This window comes from Pundamilia nyererei, unplaced genomic scaffold (genome assembly GCF_000239375.1).
Source record: "Pundamilia nyererei isolate P.nyererei 1_Seehausen unplaced genomic scaffold, PunNye1.0 scaffold00023, whole genome shotgun sequence".
Lineage (NCBI taxonomy): Eukaryota > Metazoa > Chordata > Actinopteri > Cichliformes > Cichlidae > Pundamilia > Pundamilia nyererei.
In genome coordinates, this window is record NW_005187424.1 from 1,646,256 (window position 1) to 1,672,352 (window position 26,097).

Sequence of the window (26,097 nt, forward strand, 5' to 3'; positions counted from 1 at the left end):
TTAATCTGAAACATTTAATTTGATAAATATGCAAAAAAACAAACAAAATTTAAAATTAGGAAGCAGGCAATAATTAACTTTTTCACAGGATTGAATATATATATAAACTCATTTCCAGCACCTTTGTTTAGCCATTACATTCAGCTTTTAATAATAGCCGGAATACATACAAAAAACGAATAATGATAATAAAAAATGTAATAACTTTTAATTTCTCTTCAGATTTGGGTCGAATCTGAATACTCTGTCTTTAAAGTGGACGTGGAATTTTTAGTCCTTATCTCCTGACACAGTCGTGCATGTTTGAAGAGTCTGTTCTTTAGTTATTACAAGTCACTTTTTAAATGAAGTTGTTCAAAGTGGAACGTCATTGTGTTTGCAAGACAGGGTGAACTTTTGGTACTGTAATTAAATCTTACATGTAGAAGTCCTTGTCCTGTCCTCACTTTTTCATAGCAGCTGGGACATGACATGTAATATATTGTCTTTTGTGGACTCGCTTCCGTCTGACAGGTTTAGAAGACAGGCAATTTATCAGGTATACTATTTCCTCAGCAGATTCAATAAACAGCCTACAAAAAGCTGTTTTTACCAGCAACATGAACAAGCTTTTAGTAAGCACACTATTAATCAATGTTAGACAAACATTTAAGTGTTTTCTGTAAAGATGAAAGTTTTTTATCTGTTCTCAGATAAAACTTTAGTGTTAAATAATGCCACACATTTCACCTGTATTCAGTGTTAACTCATGATGTTCAAGATGATGACAATACCTGATATCTTAGCATTTATGCCAATTAGCATTAAGCATAAAGTCTTTCCAAAATAGAAATACATTGATCAAATTTAGGGATTGTTGTAAGATAAATAATCTTCAATGACAGTTTTTCAAATTGACCAAATTGACCTCTTGTAAAATTCTGTTTGACTAATTTCTCATAGACTTCATTTTAAGGATAAAAATAAGCGTTAACTGGAAAAATAATAATAAAGTTCAAACCTATACAACTTGGACAATGTCTTTTAATCTGTGCTTGCTGGATTCATGCGTGAAGAAATAAAATTGTGCTGCTTGCTCTGATAGGAGTGATTTTGGTTAGCAAACCTCTGAACGCAGATACAGATATGCACAAACTATGCTTGAATGGAAGAACGTTAGCCACTCGGTATGAATGTTCGAGATTCAGAATGAAGGGTTTTGTTTTGTCTCCAGCAGGACTTCGACTTCACGAGTTCTACGTAGGCGCTGCCAGCTTTTCGTCACAGGACTAGGCATAATGTATAAGGGAACAAATGAACACTAATCGGGCCATTGTTAAAAATGTCACCACAGGTGTGCAGAAAAGTCTTTGACATGTGAAAACGGTCTGCTGAGTTTCTTCAGAAAGGAATTAATCACCACCTGTCTCTTGGAGAAGTCATGGCACCCTGAAATAAACGTTGCATTGTAATTAGAACCAATACAAGTATGACAACTGATGTGACCACATGAACTGCTCTGTGACTATACGATTTACAATACTGTAAGCTGGTAAGCAGAGACGGTGCTTTACAGCCTATAGAGCACTTTATAAGCAGTAAAGCTGATTCAAGGACAAATTACATATTTACAAATTAAATACTTATTTGATCCCTTGCTAAATTTGTGCATTTGCTCACTTACAAAGAATCCAAAGATCCAAAAATAAAAATTGAGAAATTTTATGCAACTTTTGCACGCCATTGAGTTGAGAAAAAGTATTTGATCTCCGACAACCCAGTCAGAATTCTGGCTCTCAATCAGTCAATTAATTATAGATGCTCCTGATCATTTCATTATCTGCATGTACGACACCTGTCCATAGAATCAATTTCTTCCATTCAAACTTCTCCGCCACCTGGAACCAGACCAAAGACTGCTTCACGTCAGGAACAAGATTGCAGACCTGCACATGGGCTACAAGACCATCTGCAAGAAGACTGACAAGAAGGTGATAACTGTTGGTCATTTTATATTTCTCCTATTTCCAAATAATGTAACCATCAGTTACCTTCGGTCTGCAACTCCGTCAAAGATCTTGCCTCTTTGGGTGAAGATAAAAGGCAGTTGATCAGCCCAACACTACACAGCAGTTGAGACTGCAGTCACCAAAAACATCGCTGGTAACAAAGTATGCTGTAATTGAGTGAAATGCTGCAGTGCAAAAGAAGGCGCAAAAGAAAATGAGCACACAGCTTTGTATTCAAGCTGTTTGGCGTCAACTTGACCCACTGTGTTGGGAGGAAATGGAAACATTAGGTTTGGGGCTATTGTGTTTGATAAGGAAACAGGGCGTCTTCACTGCATTGGGGAGACCAATGGACAGGGCCATGTACTGGAAAATCTTGGACGAGAACCTCCTTCACTCAGCCAGAAGACTGAAAATCGGTTGTGGATAGATTTGCCATCATCACAATCACACAAAACATACCACCAAATTTATAAAGGAGTGGCTAAAGAAGAAGTAAATTAAGGTCATGGAGTTGCCTAGCAAGTCTCCAGACCTCAGTTGCCAAGCGGAAGCCAAGAAACTTGAATGATTTAGAGAGTTTCTGTAAGGGGGAGTGAGCCAAATTCTCTCCCAAGATGTATGCAACCCTGGTGACCAACTACAAGAAAAGGCTTACCAACAGGAGTTTCTCCACTAGGTAATAAATCATATTTTGTTTCAGAATCAAATATTTATTTGTAAATGAATTTTTAAGTTTTATGAAATACATTTTTCTGGATTTGTGGTTGACATTCTTTCTCTCGCCAATAAAATGAAAGAACCATAAACTTTAGAAACTGTTCATTTCTTTGTTAGTTAAGCATACTCACAAATTAAGCACAGGGTCAAAAGATATTTCTCCCACTGTCTCAAATATCCCAAATATAAACTTCAAGGCTTGCTTTTCATTTACTGAAGTCAGAACATCGAAGCAACAGTGAAACATTCAGCATGACAAAATGGATCAATACAGGAACAAGTAAGCATGTCACAATGATTCTCCTCTGACAGGAGGATTTGGTTTGTATCTGAACACAAGCAGATCTAATTTATTTCCTGCTTTTCTTCTGGGTCACACAGGTCTGTGCAAGCACTGCACTTTCCTCTTCCAGACACTGTGACAAAAAGTAGCTTTCAGTTTGCACCAACAGCAAAGCTCGAGAGCTGTATCAGGTTTGAGGAAAAAGCTGATGTCTGCAGCTACAACGAAATCTTTTTTTTCTTTCCTCTTTTTTTTGGTGAAATAAAGTGACTAAAAGCGTCTGTACATTCATCATCTGTGACAAAGTCACTCAAGTGGCAACAGTGATGACAAGGTTAAAGCCCGCGGCTAACCCATGGTGCAACTACAGAGGTGTTTTTGCCTAATTTTGCTGATTAGACTTTGGAAAAACTGTGTGTGGGTGTGTGAAGACTGTTGAACTGACAGCCAGCAGAAAAGTTGATAATGGATGGGTGGAACAGCTTACACATGTATGTTACACATGAGATGGTTTAACCACCCAGAATAACTAAAGACACATGCATGTTTTAGAAAACTGAAGCGAGCTAACACTAGCATTTAGCTTTGAGTACATCTGGGCCTGGTTTAGGCTATAGCCGAGACAATACTGGATATGGTTCTATCACAGTAGTTTCATAAACATAGTATTTAGTCTTTCCCAAGCAGGTTTGTCATGGCCACAATTTGCTGCAGGATTTCATCCATCAGCAGCAGTGCATAGCTGGTGGCATGGTGTGTTGGTCCCGGGTTTAACCTCTTGCTGCTGGCATGTAGCAGAGTGTTGTAGTTTTTGTGGAGGACCAAAATATGGAGATGGAGAAGTCCATCCTGTCACTGCTTCAACTCCTCTCCACTTTCACCTTCAGATGAGTCAGAGTTGGATTCTAGATGGTCTGTTTCTACCACTGAGGCCTCCTCCATGTCAGCTTCAGTCCTCAGAGGAGGATGAGGCATCACCTTCACAAATATTTTGCACAAGCATTTCCAGAGCCTCCTGTGTGCTGCAAAGTCTTGCAATCTCCAAACTGACAGCTCTTGCACTACTGACCATACTTTAAGCATGGGTGCAGTGCAAAACACTGTCAAATTTTGTTTTGGTTCTTGCTGCTAAGAGATCTTTAAAGCTCTGACAGGTTACTGATCATTTACTGTTATTGAATTCTTTTATAAATCCGAGCGTCACCTTCTAAGAGAAAAAACTTGAAGGTGAACATCTCTCTCTCTCTCTCTCACACTCACACTAATAGCAGCACACACACATTTTAGTAGCAAGGCACTCTTGCAGAAAATAGAAAAAGTGTGAAATGTGCATGCTTTGAACGGTAAAAGGTGGAAAAAATTAAAATTAAAAATTGAAGGCAAGTACTCCAAAATAAAATCTGAACATAAAGGAACGCATTAGTTAACGTCGAGATAAATGTGGGATCATGATTGATAATTTTCAATGGGGCATTTTTGGGCTTTAGGATAAAATTTGGCCGTTTTTGCATAGATTAGCTATTTTAAGCTAATTTAAGGAACTGAGGCAACAATTCTAAAATGAAAAACAAAAAACAAAAAAACAAATCACCTGGAAAAAATTATCTATATTTATTCAGCACAACCAAAACAGCATGAAAACAATAAAAGAAAATGGAGTGGCACAAAATGTCTCCAGGCTCATCTAAGGTGTAACGGAACTAACCGTGCTCGTAAAGAAGACCATATTTATCTACTGGGTTATATTCCTTGTCCCTTCTTTATTAATGAAATAAATCAATATTTATTTACATTTAACAAGAGAGCAAAGAGTAGTTTGTGTGAAATAAGTCAGAGATAGACAAAGCTCATGAAAATGCATAAAAAGGAGACTGATTGTTAAAGCACTTAATACAACATTAAAAGGGGAAAAGTTAATAAAAAAGGAAGTGATGTGGTTGTGAAGCAGGATTAAAAATCAATAAAATGCTGATTGATTGACATATTTTGCTGTATTAAATATTAGCCTATAGCTGGCAACCCGTAGTGTTGGCATCAAATAGCAAACTTTGATGACTGTTTAGGCAGCAAAAGATCGATAATTTGCTTTTCTGCAATCTCATATATGCCGATGCATTCAAGCAATTGGCTGAATCAGTGTATAAAGAAATTGATAGATCATGTGTTAATCATATCATGTTATCAAAAATGAGAGATTTGGATGGATTTATTGATTGGCACGTGCTGACTGCATTCCTTTTACAATCAGGACTGGAGAGCAGCAGACTGCTGAAACACCAAAGGAGGAGGAAATATGGCGAAGAGGTGAGCCTCCAAAAGACTAAATAGAGGTAAAACATTTTTTTATAGGGGCCATTATGGCACAATGGAAGCAGAAGCTCCGAGACCAGGGCTGTGAAAGTTTACAAACCACATAAAATCTCTTGCATGAATGCTTTGTGACCATCACAATTTAAATAATTTTTTCCTCAAGGTTTTGTTAATGCTGCTTAAAGAACAGTAACAAAGATGAAGAACTAAAATTCCTTATTTCAGTGTCAATCTGTGAAAAGACAGTGTCACACCGGCATTAGAAAAAACTACAGTAATTAGCCAAACGATGGATTTTATGATGAAGCATTGCAGGCCTTACCTTTGTCTTCACTTACTTCTCTTATTTTACAGACTTAATGCCACACAAACAGAAATGATCCTGTTTTTTGTTTGGCTCAGCAGTTCTTCCTTTTTGGACTAAGCAACTCTCATCCCTCAGCTTATCAGACCATCAGTCCTCTCTCCATCTTCTTCAGAAGCCCCTCCCTCATTCTTCACATACACTCTAAGTGTGTTAAAAGTGCCCATCTCTCACCTCTCTTAACAATTTGTATGCTTTCCTCCTCTTCCTACATCCAAACTGATCTCATCCCTCTGATTTGACAGCATTTAAGCCTCTCATGCTGCAGGCTCCTCAGCCTTTGGGAGATGAGGTTTTATTTATTTATTTCATTTTCATTTTTCTGTGCTGATTTCTTGTGATATTTGTATGTTGTCCTTGTACTTTTTCTTTCTTTTCTTCTTTTATATTGAGGATTGGAGGAAACATAAAAGATAACGAACAAGGCTATGCTTTAAGCAGAATTATGCTGCGCATAATACATGCAGAAATGTAAGGAGAGAATTTAAACTATAAGAAGTGTTACATTTATTTATGCAATATATGCAAGTTTTGGAATAAATGTCAGATTAAATTTTAAAGCCAACATGTTAAAATAAAATATAACCCTTATACTGCATCACAGAGGGGGAAAAAGTGCTAAATACTGCACTAAATGCTAAAATACTATTATATACTGATTAGATATGTTTGTACATTAAAATCATCAAAGTGGAAAGTTACATATATTCATATGTTGCTGCTTGAAAAGATAACAGTTAGTAAATAACTGTTAAGTAAGTAACTGCTAAATAATAAGTTATGGAAACAGATTTGACAGATAAATGATGTGGTGATGCTTTAAGATGAAAGATAAAGATGTTGTTCTGCATTTGTTTTGGTACCAGCAGGAGAATTAGACCTATTATGCTCAATTCCCGAGCGCACCGCACAGCTTTGTATGAGCACAGCTCAAAATAATCCTCATTTACTTTATCAGGGACTCGGTGTCTGAAACAAGCTGTCTCCCTTTAAGGCAGCTTTTATCTGATTGGCTGTCCCCTGCAAACCAGCAGGTGACTGGAGCTTATGTACTCGCAGCACTGCCATGCCCTGAGATGACCATATTAGGAATATCCACTCTCTATTATGCCCGACAGATCCATTAGGAGAAAAAAAAAAAACTCTTAGAGATAAACATTAATATCATTCAAAATTCATAATGAATTTTGGCCATGTTGTATAAGCTGTTCCAGTGAAATTATCTTATAAATGGTGAGTACCAAAAACAGGTAAACATATTTGTGTTAGGATGGACCTAAAATATCTTTATCTGCACACAGACAGGTAAACTGTTCTGAATTAGTTCAAGTGTCAGTCGCTGACATCCAAAAGTTTGAATCAGCTGCTGCTGCTGAGACACTCTCACCTTTCAACCTGTGCACTGTGTATTCCTCATAAACCCACATGTACATATAATTTCATGTAGATTAATGGAGAAAGGTCTGACTTACCATATTTATTGAAGAAACTGGCCCGATACTGTTCACGTATATATCAACGTCAATGACAGTTGGTTTAACTGCAGGGGAAACGGAAGAAAAAGGGTAAAGAAAATCAGTGCTGATTGAGACATTTAAAAACCATACCTGCCTCTTTGTAAATCAAAGAGAAGCAGAGCGAAGATGCATTAATGAAAATTTACTGTTCAGAATTATTTAAAGAATGAGCAGCTGCTGAGAGAAGCAACCCTCTGGAAGTTCTGGTTGTTAAAAATCTTTAATGCAGCAATTATGCTGCGTTTTCACCAACAGGCCACAGACTGCACCACAGTGCAGCGCAGAATTACACTTTAATTTCAGACAAAGACAACTCCATGTAGAATATCAGAGGAAAATCAGAAGTAGTCCACTGGGTCTTGGTCCCACTTTTCCCTGCAGGTTTTCACCCTCGCCAGCTAATCGTGAGCTGAATTACACCCGAGACACCAGCTAAATGCAATTAAGTGATAAACCATTGGAGCCTCCATCTCTGACTGGACCAGTGGATGTGGACTGATGTTTCTATATCATATGAAGGTAGTAAATGACAAAACAAATTAAAAATGCCAAAATCTGACATGAGGTCATCAGCACAGGTAGCAAGAAGCTAACAGAGCAAAACGGTTAGTTTGTAAGCTACTAATCTAATCACAGCATAATATAATTATTTAACCACAGACTTGAGGAGACACGTCACACAGTTTTACCTTCACAATATTCCTGAACACAGTTTGTTGCTATTTATATACCAGTGACCTACTTAGATTGACTCGACGTGGTTCACCACAGTTTTCAGGTTTTTCCATTAGGTACCTGGTACCTGGTGCAGGTACTTTTTTAGTTCCAAGCGATCTGAATAGGTACTAAAATGTGGCGTTGTCAGACTGCATGCCACCGATTGGATGGTCAGTAGCATCACTTAATGAGTCATGAGAGTGTCTCCTTCATGAAAATCAAAACCGCCAGTTTTGAAACCCGGCAATGGGAAAATGGCTTCAAAAGATAGTAGGTACTAATGGAAAATAGGCTTAAAAGACTTCTGTTTGTGTGATTGTGGTGACCTTAATTCACAGGTAACATAAAATGTTTCTCAACTTAAGGAAATCATTAATATAATATTATATAATATGATTAATATTACACATGATGAGGGTTATCTATGTAACCACAGCATGTCAGTGACTGTGGCCTGCAAAGAGTATACACTATATGTAAACAAAGCTTAAAACATCCGCCCACTGAGCAAAGAGATGTTGGATTAATGACAGAAATTATTTCAATGTCAAACTTAGGCTCATTTTAGATGGCACTTTTATGCTGCTTCTAGGGGCTCTGTAGTCCCATGTTTCCAGAGGGTGGAGGACCTGTTCCCCACCCCCTGGAAACATGGGAAACAGTTATGTGTAAAGGAATGCAGAGTGATGGTCCATAATCAGTGGATGGTTGGTGCGGGCTCTTGATGCTAAAACAAAAGTGAGCAGCTGCACGGTGAATTTGGAGCAGAAATGTCCCCAGCTTCTCACAGGAAGTTTGCAAAAATGGCTATATCGACAAAGACTATCTAGCAGATTGTGCAAGTGTTTGTGTATGAACTGGACTAACTCTCATACTTTTTGTCGCAACTTCTCTCAGTCTAGCTACTGATCACAACCACAATCTTCATTCATTCTTCACAATAAAACAGGATAACTGTAAAAAATTAATCATATATAATGCAAATGTTCTTTTAAACTTATTTCAACACATTTTAATAAATTACAGTTTGACCTGGTTAAAAACAAATAAGTTGATTAATTGAAATGAATATACCACAAAAAACTACCCAGTCCAAAGTTCAAATGTTGAACATCATATTGACCTCCAAGTTGGGTCATGCTTGGACGTCCAATTTGTGGACCTAGTTTGGACATTGTATAGATGTCCAGAATTGGTCATGGACTGATGAACCCAATGCACGTCTATCCCACGTCCAGTGTTCAGTGGGTGGTGTTTGTATTTGCGTCTTGTTTTCCAAAATTTACATCCAGTCTAATATTTGATTGATCTATGGATCCACCAAGCCACCTAGAAGGGCTCGTATTAAGTGATATGTATACAGCAACTGATAACTTACTAAATACATGCTAGGCTTTCAAATAAGAGGAGATTGGCTGCATCTGTACAATCTGGTAATTATGGCTGTAACACACTGAGCCAACAATTTTCACACCAGGAAGTTGCCTCAGTCTTCATTTTTTTGCAAACACCATCAATACACATCGATACACACATTCCAAACACAACAACTTAAAGGACTTCCTTTCTTCTTTTCTTTAATTAATTTACACCAGCCTGCCTTATTGATGGAGGGACACCCCTGGCTTTCCCCACCTCTGCTGCTCTCGGTCATTTCATGGACAGGTGTAAAAGTGTCATTTAAACCTCAAGCTTTAACAGCTAAGTGACAGCTGTGACACACTGCTGCCACGAGTGTTCACATTTGCATAGCAAAGAGCTCTTCCATCATTTTACATTACCTGTCTTTAGAGTCTTCATGTCTCAGCCAATTAAATGCACAGCGAGAATTTTTTACACCTGCCAGTCTCCCTTCCAGCATTCGCTTCACATGCTAACAGATGGCACATGAGAGAACATTTCTGGAGAGCTCCCACTGAGGCAGCTTTTCAAGGCCACTATATTCATAATGGCACAACACCTGGTGAGCAAACTAAATTGATCTGAGGTAAAATGTAAAAATATCTGGAATATTTGTCCAAAACCTCTCATCATAACTTTTTTTAACACCACCACCACATAGGCCAGGCTGCAAGTACTTACACTCCTACAGGTGAAGTGTGTGGAAGCTGTCAGATGATTATGTCAGTGACTGCAACAGGATACGTGCTGGCAGCAGAGCGGCCGCCCAGGCAACAAAGTAATTGGACACAATTAACCCTGATAGTTGGGCAGCAACACACTCGTGCCGCTCGTTTCCCCACCTGTGCTAATCGCTCCTGAACAGCACGCATACATGAGAAACATCGGTCAATTTTCTTTTTCAAAACAAAAAACTCACGAGGTCAGTCTTCAAATAAGGAAGAGTCACACTCTCAGTATTTTATAACAGTCAACAGAGATGGAGACAAGGGTCAAACAAGCAGAAAAACAATGACTTAAAGTGACCCCAAAATTTCCCCTTCTTTTGATTGCACACGTGAGTCATAGTACATCTATCATTATATAAAGGTATACTGCTGTGTAACTGTGCTTTTCTTATGCTTAAATGGATCAGCATGAATCACTGACCTAAAAAGTTCAACAGGAAGTACTGTGATGTCATACTGTGCAATGAAAAGTATGTGGAGGTCGAGGTTTTCAAAGGGCAAGTGAGCATTTTGATTACAAATTAAACCCTCAAATGTCTCGAGCCATTTAGCAACTAAAATGATTGTTATATTTTATAAAAGAATATTGGTTCTCTGTTTGTGCTTCTAATATTTGTAATGTATGAAAGATTCAATACTGTGCTTACTGTCTGACCACTTTTACTCTTCACACAGCCGGAGCTGTCTGAACCATAAATTCCACATTTGGATTCTTCACTTCATCAAACCTGTTGTCACTGATTTCAGTCCAGTTCTTGTGTAACTTGGCATACCACAGCCTTTTTTCGCTGTTTCCCTAAGAATGACTCGTTGACAGCCGATATGTCTTCAGATCAACTGAAGGTCCAAATGCTTCTCTCAGCTCCTGTGTCAGGCCTCTGCTGTTATCTTTCCTATTTCTTAAGGACATGACTTTCAGATACTGTTCATCTGCTTTAGATAATTTTTTAGGCCTGCTACTTCTGCGTTTGTCCTCTACTTGTCCAGTTCCTTCATTTATTTTTAAAGGACACGCTGCACACCATGCTGAGACAGGCCAAGTTTTGAGCTAATAGCTCTTTGAGAATCACCTTGTTAGTCCAAAAAAATCTGTTTTATGCCTGTCGAGCTGCATTATCTTTGGCATTTTTCAATGATTCAGCTAAAGAAATTAGAAAACTATTTTTTGTGACATACTGCTTGTAACAAAGTCCCTAAAGGTACATTTTTAGAATTGGTTCATACTTGTTTGTTATGTTATGTGGGATTAACAGTGTTTCATTCCTTTTAGGCGCCTTTTTTATGCTTGAATGATTCATAGATCAGTGTAAAATGGGTTAACAAAAATAAAAAAAAGAAAAGAAAAAAAACATAAAAATCAAGATAATCAGCTACATAATAAAAAGGACACATTATACACAAAAATGAAAAAGAACATGTACCAGAGTTTTTGCAGAATTACAAATACAACCCTCTGAAATGTTTCAGTGAAGGAGATGCAACTTCATAGTTTTTGTAGCTCAATGCAAGTTCGTTTTAAAAAAGAATCACAGCTGACCTTAAAAATTTCCGATCTGTAAGTTCTTTGTTTAAATTCAATCAAGGAGCGGCGGTAAGGAGGCAGTCATTGCAGCAGAGCTTTGTCACTGACAGACATGCAATACATACTCTCTTCGATTTGCTGGGGTTCACCATCCTAGCGAATTGAGATCTGTTTCTATAAAAATATCCTATTTTCAGCTTTAATTGTCTTTTAATATGTTTTTAAAAGTGTATCATCCAGAAGAAACTGAACATGGACTACAGGCTGGATAATTGTAGGTGACCTTGTAAATGTCATACTTAGACTTATTTTAAAACTTTGATAAAACTATGTGTGATCAGAGAAAAGCATAAGTCTGTGTGGTTGCAGACCAGGTGCATGTCTTTGGAATAACCATTTCAAAGGCAATGCACACCATCACAATTTTGGTCGTGCCACTATTTTCCCTTGTGTGACTACAAAAACGAGCCAAAACGAGATGCCTAATTATGGAATAATTACCACCAAATTACAACCAAATCAAAGATTCTAATGTTTTAAAAAAAACATACATATTTTCAGGCAATTTTCCATAATCCTGGAAACCATTAGCCAGACTAACAGGCCAATTCCTGCATGAAAAGAAATATATTCACAAATTCATGGCAGGAAATAGTTGTGAAATTTAAAATATTCTAATGGCAAATAAAAATGACAGGTCATAAATGGGCCTCCCATGTTTAGTGGGTCATGTCTCCAGTATAGGTTTGGTTCTGTCTTTATGTTTATTCATCTGTTTCCCAGTTGTGTCTCTTCCACATGTCACAATGTCAAGTCTGCATTTTTGTGCACATCTCTTGGTTCCTGTTTTACTTTAACAGTCTCGCGTCCCGTGTTTTGAGTTTCCCCTTTGTCTCGTCATATCAGCTGTCTTGTCTTGTCTTGTCAAGTCAAAGGTTCCATCCAGGTCTCAGGTTATCAAGTATTGGTTTTCTGTGTTTAGCTTTCTGCAGTTTATGTTTTTATTAGTCATCTCAGTCTCCTCTTGCCTTTTGCTTTGTAGTATTTTGTGCAGCCAACAATAAAGGCTTCCACCTCTCCATTGTCTGCATTTGGTTCCACCTCTTTCTCTTCACACAATCTACCCTTTCATATCATGACACAAACAGGTGAATCAGCATTTGTACAACTTAAAAAATTTTCCAATTCTAAAACCTTGCTTCACGACTCATCGGCGGAGATTCTTCTGGCAATTTTTCTGATTTTGCATAACCAGTAGGCGCAAGCGACAAGTCTGTCAGTCTTGCCTTATCAAGAAACGGCTAGTTCTCCCAGAAATGAAGAAACCACAGTTTTGAAATAAGAGACATTCACAAAGTCTGCCACTCATATCATTATACACACAGAATTGAGCATAAATGGAAAGTTTTTCTTGTCTTCCACTCCAGCAAGAATAGATCGAACTGAGTGGGCTGTAAGAGACTACAAACAAAATCTAGTTCAGTATTTAATTATGTCTCATTGAAGATGTGTATCTTTGGCAGTGAAGCTGCATTACATTACTTTCTTCATTATGTACAGTATAATTGGGTGGCAGGCTGTAATTCAGCACCTGCATACAGTACCACTTAGCAACAGTTAGGCTGTGACTAGTCAATCAGTAGATGGAGACAGCTCATTAACTTTAGGGAAAGAGATGGCATGAACTAGAAATTAATTAGCATTAGTGTGTAGGTTATTTATCCATGCAGCCATCAGAGAATACTATCTGTGGTTCCGTTAAATATGTTGTACTGTTCAGATCAAATACCAACACATTAAAAAGTGTGCGATCAGCTGTGCACTGGTGAACGGGCACTTGGAGACATTTATACGCTCCTCCAATGAAGGGAAGCCTGTTGTGAGATTTATTTGCCATTAGAGTGGGCAGAGCATGATGAACAGGTCTATAGAGACATTAGCTAATCTTGCTTCAGGTTTGCACTGGAGCCTGGCCCTGTCTGTACATGAGCCGGCGGTGACGAGCGGAGACAAACTGCAACCTCGTCTCTGTGTTTGACACACTGACAGTGATATTTACGGCAAACAAAAACGTGTCACCGTAGCTGCATATTTGCCTTTCTGTGGTAAAACAAAATTAGAAATGTCCTTGTCAGGCCGCGCTCGGCTGTCAGCTCTATTCAAAGAGAACGGATTTGAATAAAATAAAAGACAAAGGAATGCCAGGACGGTACTCATCTATAAGTCCATGTTACTTCTCACCTCTCTTTATCTTTTGCTGCTTTAGTCTCCATGAACTGTCAAACGATGACAAACAGCACTGAAAATGCATTTTCATTATCTTTGCGTTCACTGGATGTAACATTCGTAACCATCCGAGTTTATTTAAATAGTCAACCTGATCAGTTCTTCCGACCTCCTGTGTTATTCTGAGGGAATTTGGCTCTACCCACCAAATCCTCTATTGAGTGGCTACCTTCTGTTTTTCAGTAATTTCTCAGGACTTATCACAAAAAGGTATAGAGCAAGAAGTAAGTGCCATGGTCCCCAGGTCTTTGAGAAATGGTTTTTAGTTTTCTGAGTTTTAGTTTCCTTTTGAGATTAAGTATATTTAATGTTTGAGTTGAGTTGTTTCTTTTGTTATCTGGTGGTTCCAGTTTGCTGTTGTGCTCGCTTTGTTTAGAGCTGTTTTAATACAGTTCTTCATATTATGAGATTTTCAAGTCTAATTAGTTTATGTGTTGTCACATTAATATCATTACAAAGTATTTGTTAAACTTTTTAAATACATATATTGCAAAATTCACATCAGTTTTTTCTAATCTTGGTAATTATTGTGTTTCTTTATTTCTAATTCAGTTGGATTCTGATCTACACAGTGATGGCAAAGTGTTATCATAATTATACTATAATTATAAAGACTCATAATGTATAAACCTACCATAAAGTATATAAAACTGAAAAAGTTTGACTATATAAAAATGAACCGTATTTAACTACAGACTTGGTGAATATAAGAACACTGGATACTACATTATGATTTTGATCTAGTTATTAACATTTTATCTTGCAATTAAAATTGTAATTCTGTAGTTAAACAAAATGTTATATCATATAATCTCAAGTGGAAAATGTCTGTCTTAATTTTCTGTCATTTTAAAATTGTGAAATAACTCAAATGTTTAATTTTTAAAATTAATCATAGTTTTGAGTATCTCTTTTCAATCTAAGTCACAATGTAACATGAAATATAGTTTTTCTACTAGTCCTCGTACCACAACATTATTACTTATGTTTATAATCCTTTCATTTATCAGACAAAGAAACTTTGATTGAAATATTAAGTTTAAAAAAAAGATCTTTTAACTTAACGTAAACCGGCTTTAACAACTCATTTACCTTGATGACATAAGTTCACTTAAAAAAACTTCTCTTACAATCTGATTATTTTGTCAAATCAAATGTTTGAATAACTGTTCTATAATCCTGCTTCAGTAAGTCATAATTTTGACTTATGATTATAATAACTGACCAAAAAACTTGTTCAAATTCTGACTATTACCAAGAAACATTTTTACCAACCAATCTTTTTGACTAGATACCTCACGCACGTGACTACATAATTTATTAAGTATCTCAAGCTTTAGAAAAATCATTTAAAAATTATTATTATCATTTTTTTCTTGTCCTTCCCCATAGTTGGAGTAGCTACTACCCACTGCTGCATATTTTAGTCTGGTTGTTAATCACATGAGCTAGCAGGAACTCCTGATGACATAACCACACATGGGATAGTCCCAGCCTCTCGGTTGGCGTCTGCATACTCTAAGCCACAGCATAAGGACTGATGGCATAAAGACTTCTACTCTCACTGTCTGAGCTCATTGCAAGAAGAAATGCCAAGGGCTCTGAAATAGTCAAAAAGCAGAACAGATCACCCCCTTCGGGCTAGCTGTACCATGGCTGATCATCTGTCACCCAGTAAGTAGACACCAGAGCCAGTTTAAGGAGGGCCCTTTAATGAAAGTGTGGGAAAATAACTGCAATACAGCTGCAATCAAGGCCAACTTCAATCTAAGAGTTGTACTCACACCTTAGTGCTTTTAGCACTTTTCAGCTGTCTCTTGTTGCACGTATAAAGAGTGCATCACAGATTGTGACCGTTAAATGTAGTTCGACAGAGCCCCTGATTTAAATTGAAACAATAAAACCACTGACTTTAAAGTTATGCCTATTAATCATCTTGTTAAAGTGCAAAGTTCTGCTATGAAACCTTGGGTCCTGGTGAGTAGGTTGTTTTGACATGTACCACCCTTGTCATGGTCCGTGGCCCTGTAACTGAGGAGTGTGTGGGAAGCCCCGGTGGCCACACCCCCGGGCTGGACCATCACCATCACACCTGCATCCCATTCCGGGCAATTACCTGGAGGACTTTTTAACCCTGCGCTGACAGATGCTCCACGCCAGTCCGTTAGTCACCCCTCAGTGGTAACTGGGCTCCCCGCAAAAGCTTTGTATATATGTGTTACATGAACTACGTCAATTTGTGTCTGCCACCTGCCTGTCCTTCAGCCTGCTCGGATCACTAAGTGCACCATCTGTCCTCATCACTGCCTCCTCGGGTTCGCTTCCCACGGACACACTTCCCCCTTCTGAGCCCCACGGTCCCGATTACGGCCTCCCTGTTTCGTTTGTCTTCGCGGTTTTCTTCAGTTCCACATTTTCGCTACCTTGGTTGTTCCGGGTCACCTTTTGTTAAAACAATAAAAGCTGTTCTCCAGACTCAATACGCATTAGGCGTATTGAGTCTGCTCTTGGATCCCACTTGTGTGCATGCACTGTGGTTCATGACAACCCTCCTCAGCATTTTGAACACCAACTGTGCTGCAACCCACAGGACCTAAAAGATCTGCTGCCAATGGCCCCGAGGCAGAGACCACAGGGCACCTGCACAAGTCCCGAGTATATTCCCCTATTGGTCAAGCAAATGGTTTTAATATTGTGGCTTACTGGTGCACATTGCAGTTACTGAAGTAATACTATAAGGCTCTTTATAAATGGCCACGTGAATCACCCTGACAGAAAAATCTAAACTTGAATTCTAGGACGCTTTCAACCTTATGTTAATGTTAGAAATATCTGTTCCTTGGATCATGATCAAACTTCCAACCTAATTGCACAAAAATCCTTTAAGCAGTATAAATAAAGATGTTTAAGTCTAAATCCACAAACAACAGTAACAATAACCGGTTGACTTGATTGTGACAGACTGCCCCGCTCATCTCCCACATTATACAAAGGAGGCTTTCTCTTCTTCCCAGACACTGAGACAAATACTCGTGATGTATTAGAGTGAACCAAACGTACAATGTGTAAACTGGATCAATCAATCACTGTCACTGCTTTCAAAGCTGAGTCTGACGCATCCTGACAGGAGCCAAAATAGTTACTAGGTAACAAATGTCTAAACAAATGTCTCCGTCATTTTTCTGTGTGAATGGGCTCCACTTGAAGCTGCACATTTCTTTTGTACTTCTTCCTCTTTTGTCATTTAAAAGCTTCTTATTTTACTGTAGTTGTTAGCTTTAAACCTTTTGTGCACATTAATGAAAGAAAACATTTAAAGTTTATTAGAGGGCTACGTATGTGCGCCTGTTATTATGCAGCACTGCTTTTATTCTTTTCATCCATCACCCCATTGTTTTTAAATCAGACAGGGGTTATCTTCCTGCAGATGCAAACGACTGCTGTTTCATGTTTAAAGAAAAAATAAACGGGGTGCCTTGATTGTGAAGCAGTCACAGAGAACAATTCATTTGTCATAGATCAGATGACTGCCGTCGTTCATCACAATTTGTCACTTCGAGCGGTCTCATTACCGTATAACGTAATTTTTCGTCTGGTAATGGAGCTAGAAAAAGCTGCCTGAGGAAAGTGTGACAACATGTCAATCCAGAGGTGTTGTAAACACAGCTGTTTGGAATTCTTATACAGGAACATGAAATACTCTGTGTGCTAAACTTGACCAGTCCTCTTCCATAGACTGGTAAATGGTAAATCGCCTGTATTTGTATAGTGCTTTACTTAGTCCCTATGGACCCCAAAGCGCTTTACACTACATTCAGTCAGCCACCCATTCACACACTGGTGATGGCAAGCTACATTGTAGCCACAGCTGCCCTGGGGCGCACTGACAGAGGCGAGGATGCCAGACACAGGCGCCACCGGGCCCTCTGACCACCACCAGTAGGCAACGGGTGAAGTGTCTTGCCCAAAGACACAACGACCGAGACTGTCGGAGTTACGGTCCCCTAAACCCTTAAGCTTCAAATGAAACATCACCAACCATAACTATATTTATCTTTCATATACAGTTAAGTGATTTCTGAAAGGGTTTTACGTAAAATCCCCTGTGTTTTAACATCTAAAGTGATAAGTTATTATCATGTGTTTATCATACCTGTACCATTTCCTTTATCTGCATGTGACAGATATTACTAACTATTCAAAAGTCATTAGTTATAGATTTCAAACACTTTTATTTCAGAAGAAGTTAAAACACACTCTTTTATCATTTTAACAACAAAATCTAGATGACCTGGTGACTTCGTAATAAGATGTAGCTGATTAGTGTGGTGTTTGGACAATAATATGATTAGATTATTAAGACCAGAAGAGTTCATGGATCATTGCATTGAGACTGCCTCACTCATCAGCTTCGAGACTTTTCAGGTCGACAGAGACGTAAGAAGAAATGTGAAGACTCCACCTGTTATGACTAAAAGGTACAGGTTCCAGTACCATGTCCTTGTAATATCAGGCATGTTAGTGAAAAAGCCACGTTTTTGGGACCTGAATGCTGAACTGCTGTTACTCACCGAGGGAATTCATTACTGTTTGAATCAACACCCTGTTTGGATTCCTCAATCAGCTAACTCAGAGGTTACCCAAATGGCTGTGGTTAATGGATGTGGATAATGAATGGATCCCGACCCCCCACCATTTGCTGGAGATGCAGTGGAACACGAAGCTGACACACTGACACAGATGTTAGAGATACCTGCATTTAATTTATACTGAAGCCCCTTATTGTATCATATTGAGATTTTGATTTATTGAGCGCTTTTCTATATTTTCTATTTAACTTTTTCTATTTAAATATTTTAGTGCTTCTTTCTTTAGTGTAATGTATTTGTTTTTCATTTTTTATTTGTTATGTTTTTGGCTGCTGTAACAGTAATTTCACAACTTTCTTCTTCGTATCTTCTTCTTCGTCTTCTTCTTATCATTATTATTATTCATCCTTTATAACTCCCATTCTTGTGTATTAAATTAAATCTGAAAAAACATCATGTTGGTGTCTAATTTTTTTTTTTTCAGCAGAACAAATCAAAAGCGTCGAGGTTATTTAAAAAAACTGCTCCTTACAAAATGTAATGCCTAATCTAGGGCTGGGCGATATAGCCTAAAATCCACATCGCGATATAATTTGAAGCACGTGCGGTAACGATATATATCACGATATATTCTTTTCTTCTGTATAACCCATTTTCCACACTATAAGGCAGACTTAAAATCCTTTAATTTTCTCAAAAATCGAGAGTGTGCCTTATGTATGAATTCTAGTTGTGCTTACTGACCTCAAACCGATTTTGGCATGCAGAAATCTGTTAAAAATGTTTTAGTACAACTTTGGTAAGCCGCACTGCTTGATGGATTGTCAGAGCATTACGGCTGCCGTAGTGAGGAGCTTCGCGGAGTAATCTGGGTCCAAAACTCCCAAAGTCAAACGAACACTGAGAGTTAAAAACGGTCTAAATTCTTTCATCTTTAATTAAATCATCAGCATTGCTGCTTTAGCAGGTGTAACAATTAAGTTTAACATCCATGCATCCATGAAAACAGAATTTATTAAATTTAACGGAGTTAGAAGTTAGCAGGAAGTTAGCTCGCTAGTTTCCACCTAAACATGACATACCATGTTCTGACTGAGATTTCTGAAACTAATTAAAACGTACAGCTCTGCTATCACTTCCAACATAAATGAAGACAGGAAACTAAACAGCAGTGGCGTTTGCAGGGTTACTGAAGTTCGACTACCTGGTATATAATGTTGTGCTACGTGATCGCTAGCGACACAGCTATGTTAGCATAACATTAGCACAGTGAAGCTGGAGGATGAACGCCAATTTTTTTTCCACTCGATAAAGGTTAACGTGAGGGATTCTGTATGAACAAATGCAATCGCATAGCAGGATGCTATACACGGGCCAAACTTCAGTCAGGAGAACAACTGAGATTATTCATCCACAATACAAGGTTAGTTATTAATATACTGCAACAACATGGGAAGAGAACAGCTGCGAGAGAATTCAACTTTAATAAATCAATGTTACGGAAGTGGAGGAAGCGCAGTTTTTGGCTTTCCCCATATTTCAAAAGTGCTTCATCTCTTTGCCATGACTGTCTGCATAATTTGCATGGTTGTAGCCGCTGCAATGCTTTCGACCAAAAAGCATTGCGCATGTTGACGACATCATCAACATGCGCTATCGCGATAGAGCGGTATAGTCAAAATCTCTATCGTTGGCCAAATTTCGTTTATATCGTATGGAGCCCCGCAGGGGACATGGGAGAAAAAAAAATTAAGACGGACTTTTGCGAGATCTCGCAAAGCAAACTCGGGATCTCACAAAAGTTTTGCGAGATCTGGCAAAAGTTTTAGCCGCATTCTTCGAAGGCCGCCAGCTCGAAGCCGACCGGGAGGTCGAGGCACGATGTGCCGAGAAAGCGGTGTTCCTCCTGGCTGTAGTAGGTCTCGATCTCCTGTTAGCTTCGAGCTAGTGGGTGTCAGATCTCTGAAAACATCGGAGCACTTTTGCAAATATGTGATGTCTTGTAAACCGAGCAGGTATCTGACGTTTACACAACTACATTCACGTCTCAAAATATCTTAAAAGTGTATTTTGTGACCCAGAAAGAGTAATATTACAACTAAGTAGCTGCCGCCATTGTTGGAATTCAACTTTTGCGAGATCTCGCAAAAGTTTTGCGAGATCCCGAGTTTGTTTTGTGAGATCTCGCAAAACTTTTGCGAGATCCTGAGTTAGTTTTGCGAGATCTCGCAAAAGTCCGTCTTAATTTTTTTTTCTCCCATGTCCCCTGCGGGGCTCCGTAATATCGCCCACCCCTAGCCTAATCACTGAATAATTACCAACAAATTACAATTGAATCCACAAGTCCAAGTCCACAATGTTAAAAACACATATTTCCACACAGCTTTCCATGTTTTAACCTATACCAATGATCAGAAGTTACAGGACAAGTAGTCTGACAAATTAATTATAAGGAGGGTTTTTATGATATTTCACATTACTACAGTACATAAAAATATACAGCTGGGATCACAACTGATGCCACTCAGACAGTTAAAGGTTAAAAAACAATACCAGATGGGAAAAATATCAAATTCACCTTTTCTTCATATTTTCCTCCTAAAATCATAACCAGTGAAGTACAATAACAGGACAAAATGACATTTGGACATTTAAAGTTGACTCTCACTCCACAACATCAACAGAGGCATCATTTTACATTCAGCCCATGTGTTGGAAACGCCTCTTGTTTAACTACGAGTTTAAAAAGTCACATTCATTAATGCCAGCAGGACAAGGTCAAATAACTTCAGCTCACCATCTGTCATCAAAGGACCCACAACACAACAAATGGCTCTCTAATGTACTTATCTGTGGTGTGTGGTCAGGGGAATTACAAAAAATAAATGCTAATTGCCCGCATCCTATTTATCGTCTCTTCTTTGAAATTATCCATACAAGTTAATTTAGTGTGCTGTGGCTGGGCGGCCAGGAGGAATACAGATCTCTGATACACTATAGAATAATAATTTTCCGTGTAAATGACTCCTCGTGGGTGCGATGGGAAAAAAAAAAAAAAAAAACAGCAAAAAAACCCACCAGAAAAATAGTCCCTGAAGAAGCTTAGTGAAAAGGTCACTGTGTTTATTACTCAGACACAAAGTCTGGACTCATACATCCTGTGGGTGACTGCTGAACAGTCTAGCACACACATCATCCATAAAAAGTAAAAGTCCCGTTCTATTCATGACTTTCACTTGTTTGCTGTTTCAGTGCATCCATCACTCCCATACAGGGAGTGCAGAATTATTAGGCAAATGAGTATTTTGTCCACATCATCCTCTTCATGCATGTTGTCTTACTCCAAGCTGTATAGGCTCGAAAGCCTACTACCAATTAAGCATATTAGGTGATGTGCATCTCTGTAATAAGAAGGGGTGTGGTCTAATGACATCAACACCCTATATCAGGCGTGCATAATTATTAGGCAACGTCCTTTCCTTTGGCAAAATGGGTCAAAAGAAGGACTTGACAGGCTCAGAAAAGTCAAAAATAGTGAGATATCTTGCAGAGGGATGCAGCAGTCTCAAAATTGCAAAGCTTCTGAAGCGTGATCATCGAACAATCAAGCGTTTCATTCAAAATAGTCAACAGGGTCGCAAGAAGCGTGTGGAAAAACCAAGGCGCAAAATAACTGCCCATGAACTGAGAAAAGTCAAGCGTGCAGCTGCCAAGATGCCACTTGCCACCAGTTTGGCCATGTTTCAGAGCTGCAACATCACTGGAGTGCCCAAAAGCACAAGGTGTGCAATACTCAGAGACATGGCCAAGGTAAGAAAGGCTGAAAGACGACCACCACTGAACAAGACACACAAGCTGAAACGTCAAGACTGGGCCAAGAAATATCTCAAGACTGATTTTTCTAAGGTTTTATGGACTGATGAAACGAGAGTGAGTCTTGATGGGCCAGATGGATGGGCCCGTGGCTGGATTGGTAAAGGGCAGAGAGCTCCAGTCCGGCTCAGACGCCAGCAAGGTGGAGGTGGAGTACTGGTTTGGGCTGGTATCATCAAAGATGAGCTTGTGGGACCTTTTCGGGTTGAGGATGGAGTCAAGCTCAACTCCCAGTCCTACTGCCAGTTTCTGGAAGACACCTTCTTCAAGCAGTAGTACAGGAAGAAGTCTGCATCCTTCAAGAAAAACATGATTTTCATGCAGGACAATGCTCCATCACACGCGTCCAAGTACTCCACAGCGTGGCTGGCAAGAAAGGGTATAAAAGAAGAAAAACTAATGACATGGCCTCCTTGTTCACCTGATCTGAACCCCATTGAGAACCTGTGGTCCATCATCAAATGTCAGATTTACAAGGAGGGAAAACAGTACACCTCTCTGAACAGTGTCTGGGAGGCTGTGGTTGCTGCTGCACGCAATGTTGATGGTGAACAGATCAAAACACTGACAGAATCCATGGATGGCAGGCTTTTGAGTGTCCTTGCAAAGAAAGGTGGCTATATTGGGCGCTGATTTGTTTTTGTTTTGTTTTTGAATGTCAGAAATGTATATTTGTGAATGTGGAGATGTTATATTGGTTTCACTGGCAAAAATAAATAATTGAAATGGGTATATATTTGTTTTTTGTTAAGTTGCCTAATAATTATGCACAGTAATAGTCACCTGCACACACAGATATCCCCCTAAAATAGCTAAAACTAAAAACTACTTCCAAAAACATTCAGCTTTGATATTAATGAGTTTTTTGGGTTCATTGAGAACATGGTTGTTGTTCAATAATAACATTATTCCTCAAAAATACAACTTGCCTAATAATTCTGCACTCCCTGTATCATTTCCACGACAGGGGAATGATAGAAAAACACAAACGATAAACTCGTTATGCAGCTGCTAATTTAGATTTTTTAGTATGAACCGTGTTCAACTTGAAATTCAGTGTAAAATTATAAGTGATGTGATGTCAATGTTTGCATCACAATCCTGATAAAACAGGATTTTTAAAAATATACATTTGTGTGCAGAAAAAGTGCTGAGAAAGTTTGTCTGAGCTACCGTCAGTCTAAGAACACTGTTGAGGCTTTTTTTTGTGCGATACACAAAAAAAAGCAGATTTGTGACTCTTCAGGCTCTTGAAATGCTCCTCATAATTGCACTTAGCATTTTTTAGACGGTCCTATTGACCATTTGGCTCAGCGTAAATTCATGGCTGTTTCTTTTCCTTTTCAGAGTGAAAATTGTGCTGTTGGATGTCAGTTACGTTTATATAATATGTAATTGTAGTCATTCCTTTAAATGACCGGAATGCTGTTATAGTTTGTGCTAGAGACAAAATTCAAACAAAGAAGCGAAGACAGGGTTACGGGTATATTTCGTATACCATGGCATCATAAAGCATTCAGCAAAGTATTGCTGTCTGAACACACACAGAAAAATCAGCTATGCCTCAATTTCACCATGTGGGCATAATTCTTCAATCCTTTTGGGCCAGAAGTTCAAATGGTTCCTGGCTTTGACATCTCCATTAATGGTATTTTTCCAGTGTATGTCTTTGCAAAGAGATTATTACTTCATACATTAAAAGGGACATTATTAATTAGGTGGCATGAAGGCATCACAGCCCTGCTGGAAATTTGTTGGCTGCACATCCATGTTGTGCTCCACCACATCCCAAAGGTGACTGCACCTTTGGGACTGAGACCTGGTGACTGTGGACGCCATCTGAGTTCAGTGAACTCACTGTCATGCGATGGACACGGTCAGCAGCAATGCTCACAGCTGTTTTTCCAATCTTCTGTTGTCCAGGTTTGATGAGTTACATCAACAGTAAGCTGAGGCTACATGAACTGTAAGCCTCAGCTTACTGTTCTCAGCTAACAGGAGTGGCACCCGGTGTGCTCTTCTGCTGCTGTAGCTTATCTGTTTCAAGGTTTAACGTGCATTCAGAGGTGCTCGTCTGCATGGCTTGGTTGTAATGTGTGGTTAGAGTTATTACATTATTTGAGTTACAATCTGGCTATTTTCACCCAGAGAACTGCCGATTATTTGATATTTTCTCTTTTTTAGACCCTAGAGATGGTTGTTTGAGGGTAAAGTTCCTGAAACACTCAACAGATCGTGTGACACCAGCCATTTCAAAGTCATTTAAATCTCTTTTTTTCCTCATTCTAATGCTCAATCTAAAGTCTTGAGTATGTCTGCATGCCTAAATGAATTTAGCTGCTGCCATTACTGCTGATTCAATAGCTGAATGGGTGTTCCTAATAAAATGGTCGTTAAGTTTAAACATATTAGTGTTTATATTGATGCAGGCTCATAATAAGCATGAAAGCTTCAAATAATGAGTTCTGACTTAACAGTCAGGTAAAAACTGGTTTAAAGACACAGGGATGAGACAGGATGAACTGATTAATGTTATTGTGAACTGTGACTCATGCCAAGCTTGATCGTGGCTCAAGAGTTGGGAGTTCGCCTTGGTTGCCGGTTGCCGGTTGCCGGTTCGATCCCCGGCTTGGACAGTCTCGGTCATTGTGTCCTTGGGCAAGACACTTCACCTGTTGCCTACTGATGGTGGTCAGAGGGCCAGTGTCTGGCAGCCTCGCCTCTGTCAGTGCGCCCCAGGGTGGCTGTGGCTACAATGTAGCTTGCCATCACCAGTGTGTGAATGGGTGGATGACTGGATATGTAAAGTGCTTTGGGGTCCTTAGGGACTAGTAAAGCGCTATATAAATACAGGCCATTTTACTCTGATAAAGTCATGGAATAAACGAAGCAGGAAATTAGCAGAACAGGTCGCTTTTAAAACAAATCTCCCCAAAACTGGGACTTATATCTGCTTCAGAGTCTAATGGCTTCACTGCTATCACCTCCCATATCTACATATATCTGGACTGGATCTGGACCTGAGCCCTAACTGCTGTAAGGAATTAAGTAACATTACTGAAAGCACACAAATAAGCTACTAAATGGACCTGTTTGAGATTTTTTTTTTGTTATTGTTATTGTGGTTTCCAGGGAAACTCAGTTATATTACTGTTAGATGTTACCAGGTTATAACGAAAAATAGATTACCGAGCTACAGGGAAATTGCACATTATTTATCCTCTTTAATATGTTATTCTTGAAGCTTCAGGAAGCTTAGATAGATTAAACTGCAGTGAAAGCACATGAGTAATAGCAAGAGAAAACAAATTTACATGACATTAATGTTTGGATTAAAAGTAAGCATCCAGCTGAGCACTGGATAACTCTAGAACAAGCGGTATTTATGTAGCTCTGACAAAGGCCATCGTTATGCCGTATGCTGATGGAAAATCTAACCGATCCCTTGTTTGTATGAATCACAACAGTCAGGAGAGGATTTAAAACACCAAGAAAAACAGTTTAAAAAACTGAAATTGACCACAGGATGAGCAGATTACATAGTAAACTTTAGGTTTGTTCTATCAACTGAGGAAAGTGAGAGTTCAGGGTTATTTGCTGGAGTGAAACATTGAGAAAGTAACTCTAATAAAGTGGCACTAAGGATGTAAGAACGGGATCATCTCTCTCAGGAATGCATTGAAAGGGCTTTTCCAGAGCATGTGTGAGGTCATCTATACGTGCCACTGAGTAACACCTAGCGTACCAATCACATTTCTTTCTTTTGTGCCCTTTATTTTTTCCCAGACAGGAACAACGG

General features: G+C 38.8%; 1 protein-coding gene across 1 annotated transcript in view; it reads right to left on the minus strand.

The window, feature by feature from the left end:
* gabrg3 (gamma-aminobutyric acid type A receptor subunit gamma3) overlaps positions 1–26,097 on the minus strand; it is a 66,538-nt gene that overhangs the window by 36,581 nt on the left and 3,860 nt on the right. Inside the window, exon 3 of the mRNA XM_005727276.1 lies at positions 7,138–7,205. Coding sequence (XP_005727333.1) covers positions 7,138–7,205 — 68 coding nt within the window. The remainder of the gene's footprint in view (positions 1–7,137; positions 7,206–26,097) is intronic.